General features: G+C 54.0%; 1 protein-coding gene across 1 annotated transcript; it reads right to left on the bottom strand.

Moving 5' to 3' along the window:
- Positions 1-3,203: 3,203 nt before the first annotated feature.
- Positions 3,204-4,901, bottom strand: LOC100842420 (protein BZR1 homolog 1). Its single transcript, XM_003562781.4, has 2 exons — positions 4,515-4,901; positions 3,204-4,375 (listed from the first exon to the last, which is right to left on the bottom strand). The coding sequence occupies exons 1-2, from the start codon at positions 4,773-4,775 to the stop codon at positions 3,596-3,598; spliced, it is 1,041 nt and encodes a 346-aa protein (XP_003562829.1). The 5' UTR covers positions 4,776-4,901; the 3' UTR covers positions 3,204-3,595.
- Between the last annotated feature and the right edge of the window lie 2,047 nt (positions 4,902-6,948).

Here is a 6,948-nt window from a genome sequence, read left to right as displayed (position 1 = left end):
AACTCGGGGTGTCAACACAAAATCAGCGGAAGAAAAGAAAAATAGAACATTTGGATCCATATTAATGAACCCTAATTCGGTGCAGCCGCCAGGGCACGGATCCACGAGCGACCTGATTAATTATCAAATGAGCAGGTGCAGCGGCTAGGGCCTGGATCCACCACCGCGGAGGGGTTTGATGAATGAGCACCATGCCGTGCACCTCCGTGTGTTGCTAATCCCATTAACATCTTTCCGGCGGCCGGCGATCAAGGTTGTGACGCTAGGGTTGATGACACCACCGTTTTGATGGATCGAGTGCAGCGCTAGGTTGGGCACCGTTCGCTCGATTGAAAGGACTAAAGTCAAAAGTACTGCTAGAAAAATTGTCTAGCTAGATTGCCCTTCTCTATGAACGGTCAGATTGGCTTAGTAATCCACCAGCCATCCAGGAGTACCAAGGTAGCGTAAAAAAACACATCGACAAAAACACATCAAACCCAGTCCCTTTCAGATTGCAATGTGTCCCATGCATGCACCCCCATCGTCCGAATCTGAGATACGTTCATCCATATTCGAAGGTCTGCCTGTCCAAGTTGGACCGGGTCAAGAATCTGTTCTCCTCAGCCAGAAGCTCCTCTATGCAGTTTGAGCTAGATCCCTCAGCCGTTGTCCTCCGCTCGAGATCACACCATCATTGCCTGTCGATCTCCAATAGTTTGTTGAAGCCCCATCGTTCTCCTCTAGCCAAAGCTCCCGTCTCCATTTTGGGCAGTTTGCCAGTTTGAACTTGGAAGTCCCACCATTGTCATCTCCATTCAACATGTCAGTTTGAAGGTGCTTGGGACAGAAAAAAAAATATACCCTGGATTATCCTAAGTTAAATTTTACAATTGTCCACTAGAAGGCAAAGGCACAATTCATTCCAAGATAATACTACCTCCATTTTTTTAAAGATTTGCATATTAGTTTTTATCAAGACAAGACTTTGAACACAAATTACTATGTTAAAGTGTGAGACCACAAGTATCATGAAGTAGTTTTGATAACGAATCTAGTACTAATTTCATGTCATATAAACCACACATTCACATAGTAATTAGTGGTCAAAGCATTATCTTAATGAAAGCTAATATGACAATCTTTATGACACAAATTAAAATCAACAAGAGGATCGATGCGTGAACTGTTGTTCAGGTATACATATGGCCGCATCCAATGATCCAATTCCAAACCTCTGCCTGTCAATCAACACCAAAAGATATCAATGAGATGGTGACGAATTTATGTACTCACACTCCTTATCAAGGTCAAATGCGGCGGTGTTGAAGCTGCAGAAACGTGTAGGGACAAGTTCATTGAGCTTGGGGTCGATCTCAGCTGACTGATGGCAGCCAACAACGTGAAGAGCCAACAGCGCGTTCTTCCTCTCCAGCAGCGCCTTCTCATTCCCCTTCTGCCTCTCCACCTGCGCCGCCATCTCCAATGCTTCTCGCTCTGCTTCCTCCTCCACTAGCTCCTCCCACGAGGGCTGCTCCAGCATCTTGTCGTGGTCCTGGCCCACCAGGATGTCTGTCACGGCAACTAGCACAAGTCTGTAGGAACCCTAGCTTACCACAATCTATCTCCCTTGCCAAGCGAAATTTGAAAGCACTAGGACGCCACGAGATCGCCCGGTATTACCGGCTCGGCGGCTCGGTTTGGGATAGTATATATTGGGGCCGGGTTGGACTCGCAGTCCGTGGCCTTGCCGTTCGGAGTTGCCTTCGGAAACGAATTTGTTTAGCCAAGCCTAGATCCTTTCACTCACCGGCGGGCGGCGGCGGCGTTGCTTGCGCGCTTCGCGGTCGGGGAAAGAAAAGGAAGGCAGACGCGAGCGGCGAGCGAGCAGTCACGGCAGGGTTGCCGCCGTGGTCAGGGTCGATCAGGTGAGATGGGCTGGCTGATCAGATGGGCCAACGTAGGCGGGTGGCTCTTGGATGGGCTGGGAAGGATATGCGCAAAAGTCCTTTGACCCACGCGTGAGTAGGGAGACAGAAGCTGGGCCGGCTGGCATTCAGCCCAAGGAAAAGGAAACCCTTTTTCCTTTTTCTTCAACGCTGAATTGAAAAAATAAAACAAACGAGATCCGATTCGCACCAGGAAAATACGAGAAATTGCACAGAGGCTATACGCATTATTTCAGATCTAACAAAAATATTTCTTATAGCCAAAATCAAAGCATTTTTTTTAGGTAAAAAAAAATCAAAGCATTTAGATACAATGAGCTTACACGCTGCCACGCACATATATCCCGCTGCAATCAACCAACCGCAGGGTGGGAGGTGGTCTCGTCGCCGGCACCGGCACCGCGACGCACGAGTGGAAACAATTAGAAAGAACTCCACCACCCGTCGGTCGCTGGCTGGCTCGCCGAAATCCAGCAGAACACGCGTGCATCGCGCCGAATCGCATCCATCGGCGCCCTTCTCCTTCTTCCGCAGCTAGCTGGTGCGATAGCGGCGTGTGGTCGCTCCCCGGGCAAGCCCACGTGCAAGTGCGGACGGAACCGACGACTGCGGTGCGGCTGGCTGCCCCTGTCAAGCACGCGAACCGGGCAACGCCGGCCCACGACGCAATCAACCGGTTCGAGCCGCCGTACATAAAGTAGGCCGACCCCGGAAGCCGGAAGCAGACAACCGCGCTCATTGCGTGACTGCACAATGGCGCTGTTGGAGATGCCTCGTCTGACTCACGGCCCCGCCACCAAAGCACCCACAGACACAGCAAATAAGCAAGTACGGAGTGTCACTGCATACAGACTATGATTAATTGGATATTTGGACTCATCTGCCGCCGCCTGGCATGCACCGATCAGGCCAGGCCGGAGCTGAAGACCACCGAAAGAACAAAACAAGTCATATACACCATCTAATGTTTTTCTACCCCAGATGAATTGCTAAGTAAGTACTCCTGGCAGCATTTATCCGCATGTTCATGTTTGTGCAACCGGTACCAGTTTTTTTTTGTTGTTGTTGCATGCGGAGCCAAAATTATCTACGGGAAAATTATAGACCCAACGATTGTTACCCAACTGTTCTCTGAATTTTCTTTTACAACAGTGTGTTTCCAATCAGGCAAAATCCTCGTGTTTGACAGGACAGACATTGGCGTCCCGTGCCGATGGTGGAGAATCTGAACCTGGCTGCACATGCTGTAAAACCGAAAGTAAGCAGAAGTGGAAGAGATGAACTTGCTGGCTTAAAGCGAACTCCGTCCAACTTCTAACTCCGCTCGACTCTTCTCCACATGAGCTAACGCACATTTTGAGGAGATACACATGCATTGCAAGACAAGAACACAACGAATCAAGCTACTACATCCATGAATAATGAAATGAAACAATCGATCGATGATCAGCCGAGACGAACAATTGTTCCTGATCTCCCCTGGTTCTCTCTTGTCTGAGGAAATCGAACAACCGATGCATCATCCCCTACGCCTACAATGAGAGAAAAGCCCGAATGCAGCTGGTACTCGAACTCGAGGTCCATGAAAGATAGCAGCTTTCTATCATGGCCTAGGATAACCGGCGAGACCTGACATTCAGCACAGTACGAGTGCTCAGCGACGGCCGTCATTTCGCGCCGACGCCGAGCGTGAGCTCGAGCTCCTCGGCCGCGACCTCATGGATCCTCTCCCCTTCCCACGGCGTGACCCTCCCCTTGTCGAACTCGAACTCCGCTCCTCCACGGCCCCTCTCCCCCGCCGCCGCCATCATCCCCTCGATCTCCATGGAGCTGGACCCAGACGCGCCGCCTCCTCGGTTGCTGTTGTTGTTGTTGTTGACGAGGTTGTATGCCGGGGACGTGGGCGCCGTGGTGGCCGCCATCTGGCAGCTGATCCAGCGGCCGGAGTCGACGGTGGAGGAGACGTCCGACTCGTCGCACTCGGGGATGGTGTCCGGGTGCTCGTGGCGGCGGCCGCGGGTGGGGCTGGCGGGCGCGGAGAGCGCGAAGAAGGGGTGCCGGAACGGGTACTCGGCGTCGCCGCCCCAGCCGCCCTGCTTCTGGATCTTGGGGGGCCGGGAGGAGGAGGACGTGGGCGAGGAGAGCGGCGGCGTGACGGGGGCGCTGTTGGAGACGCGCAGCGGGGGCAGGTTCGGGAGGCCCCGGAGGAACGGGAGGAGGCTGCAGGCGGCGGCGCTCGCGGGATGGTGGTTGAGGTTGTTGGTGGTGTCGAGGCGATTGGGGCTCGGGAAGCTGGAGGAAGCCGGGCTCGCGTGGTAGGACGGCACCGGGCTCGGGAACGACGAGGACGGCGCGCTCAGGAGCTGCGAGGACGAGCAGGGGCTCATCCCCGCGGACGACACCCCGCTGCCACCGAACGGCCCCGACGACGGCGGCGGCTTGTATCCCTGCCATGAAATCAAACGAGAACGGGGGCTCAGCTGCGAGTCCCGACTCCAGATCTACAAATTCGAGCTAGATCCACGAAATGTGGATGGAGAGAAGAAGGAATAGGGGGGGATCGATCGATCGATCTTGGTATGTTACCTTGCGGTAGGTGGTGCCGTCGTCCTCGACGACCCAGCCGGCCTCGCGGCAGAGCTCCTTGAGCACCTCGTTGTTGTCGCAGTGCTTGGGGAGCTTGTAGTTGCCGAGCGCGCGGAGGCCCGTGAAGATCTTGGCGGCGATGGCCCGGCGCCGCCGCTCCCGCCGCTTGTTGTTCTCCCGCTCCTTCCACGTCGGCGTCCGCCCCAGCCCGCCGTCCCCCGCCGCCGCTTCCCCCGCTGCCCGCGCCGCCCCCGACGTCATGCTAGCTCTCTCAGCTCTGCGACTCTGCTGAGTGCTGCCTTCCTTCCCTCCCCCTTCTCTCTCCACTTGGCTAGCTCGTTTCTTTAATGGTGAGGTAGGCTGCTACAGGAACGGTATGGGAGCTATAGCTAGCTGCTGCTGCGGTGCGGTGTGGAGTGCTGAGCTTTCCCTGTCGCGTGGGGGCCGCGGCGCGCTGGTGCTGGGCTCACGAGGAGGGCAGTACGGGTGAGTGTGAGTGACCGGCCCCACGCTTTACTGCAACTGGATTGGCTAGATTCTACTGCTGGTGGTGTCCGATCCGGACCCACGTTCCAGCTCTCGCTCTCACTGCCCTAGGCTCGGCTTTTGAGGACGGTGAGCGTGAAGTGTGCTGTGCTTTGGTGTGTGTCTGAGTGAGTGTGGATGTCGAACCAGTGTGGTGCGTGTCATGTTGTGATCCGCTGGGATTTTACCCGACGAATTTCACGGCTGTCGTACTGGCAGTGTAGCCACTGCACAACAAGGAGCATCTAGATTCTAGTAGAGCGGAGTTGTATAGCCGGAGTAGACGGTTCCAGTCACTACAAAGTGCGTGCGTAGAAGCTTTTTGTACGTACTTACTGTACCGCCGAGCCGTGCCTCGATTAAGATCCGGTGAATTCAGAGGGCTACTGTAAACAAGTGTACAATACCCCCAAATCGGAAATTGCTTCCGCATTTTGATCGTCAGTGTGAACCATCATCCTTGCCGCCGTGGCGCTGTCTGGAACGAAATCCATTCCCACCGCCAATCATTTTCTACTGTCTCGGAGCCTGGGATAGACGTGTGTGTGCTGGCGTGCTGCCATTATAGGCTAATCAGGGGAACCTGGAGGCTGGAGAGACGACGGTGGCAGGCAGGGCTAAATTAAGCGGCCGGTGTCGACAGTCGCCAGCCTCGACCGGAAGTTCTGTTTGCTTTGACCGCGTGGGCAATGGCTGAAGCTCGCGATTTATTACACTTTCACGTTCGCACGCACGTACGTGCGCCTGCGGCTGCGAGAGGGCGCGCCCACTCGTCTTATTTATGCCGTCGTCACGGTGCCCGTGGCGATGCTGAGAATCGCCTGTTTAGCTGGGTCTGACGGTCGGTGCGCGAGAGGAGGAGTAGATAATTAGGCGGCAGACGGGGGACCATTACGGCAGAATCTGTGGACCGCAGACGGGTCCCGTTGGGAGGTTTGACCGGCCGAGAGGATTATGTTTTTTCAGGGACACGGGAGGATTAACATGTTGTATCGCCCGGCCCGGCCTGGCCCGGGGTGCGGCCTACTAAGCGAAAAGAGCCCAATAGCCCGGTATGATCTAAATCTATTTATCCTTTTAGTTTGAGGATCAGTTACGCAACTTTTTTTTTTTGAGGAAAGGATCAGTTACGCATTTAAGAGCATTTTCGGAAGACATGAACGGGACAAAACACTTAATTTCGTTAAAACAAGCTCCACGGGAATGTACAGACATAAGATACGAAAAAGACTTGTTATTCATAATTCTAAGCCAGGAGGACGTGAGTCGCCGAAGTGCCTCAGTCCGGCGGTCACCAAAGGATGAGCTTCCGATAGGATTGAGTGGGGCGTCAGGAAGACGACGTTGAAGACACATTCGTTGCATTGCCACCAAAATTTTCACATAGTGAGGATTTCGGGGGATCAGGTCAGGATGTACATGGCGGCCTGTTTAGTGTCCGTTTAGGCACCAGCCAAGTGTGCGGACACGCATCGGGAGGCAAACACGGTACCAAAACACACTAAAATGCATACTATGTGGGTTTCGCGGTGCTGTTTTAAGCCGCCGTTGACATCCCTAGGATCAAGCGTCTTTGATCTTCGAAGAACCCACCCGCTCCGAAGTATCAGCGAACACAACTTGAAAGTGTCCACCGGCTGTGCGGAAATAGACTGAATTTAAAAGTGCTGCAACACATAATGGCAAACCTGACGTGCAAACACTGTTCATGTCATTTATCGGCCAATTTAGAAACGAGGCGTAATTCGATACGACCCTCCCGGCGTAAGTCATCGGGTTTTCAGGGCCCCGCGACTTAAGTCAAGCCTCTTTAGGTATAACCCGCCGTAAGCCCATATCCAAGCCATGTATACCCCGTAGTCGCGTACGTATTCGTCTACGGCGTCGAGGTAACCCGCCCGCGAATGTA

Source organism: Brachypodium distachyon, chromosome 1 (assembly GCF_000005505.3).
Source record: "Brachypodium distachyon strain Bd21 chromosome 1, Brachypodium_distachyon_v3.0, whole genome shotgun sequence".
Taxonomy (NCBI): Eukaryota; Viridiplantae; Streptophyta; class Magnoliopsida; order Poales; family Poaceae; genus Brachypodium; species Brachypodium distachyon.
This window is presented reverse-complemented; position numbering and strand designations above follow the sequence as displayed.

Excerpts from the sequence above, each read along its gene's own strand:
- LOC100842420 (XM_003562781.4), bottom strand. The coding sequence starts at position 4,775 with ATGACGTCGGGGGCGGCGCGGGCAGCGGGGGAAGCGGCGGCGGGGGAC. Across the intron at positions 4,376-4,514 it reads ACGGCACCACCTACCGCAAG|GGATACAAGCCGCCGCCGTC; the intron begins GTAACATACCAA and ends ATTTCATGGCAG.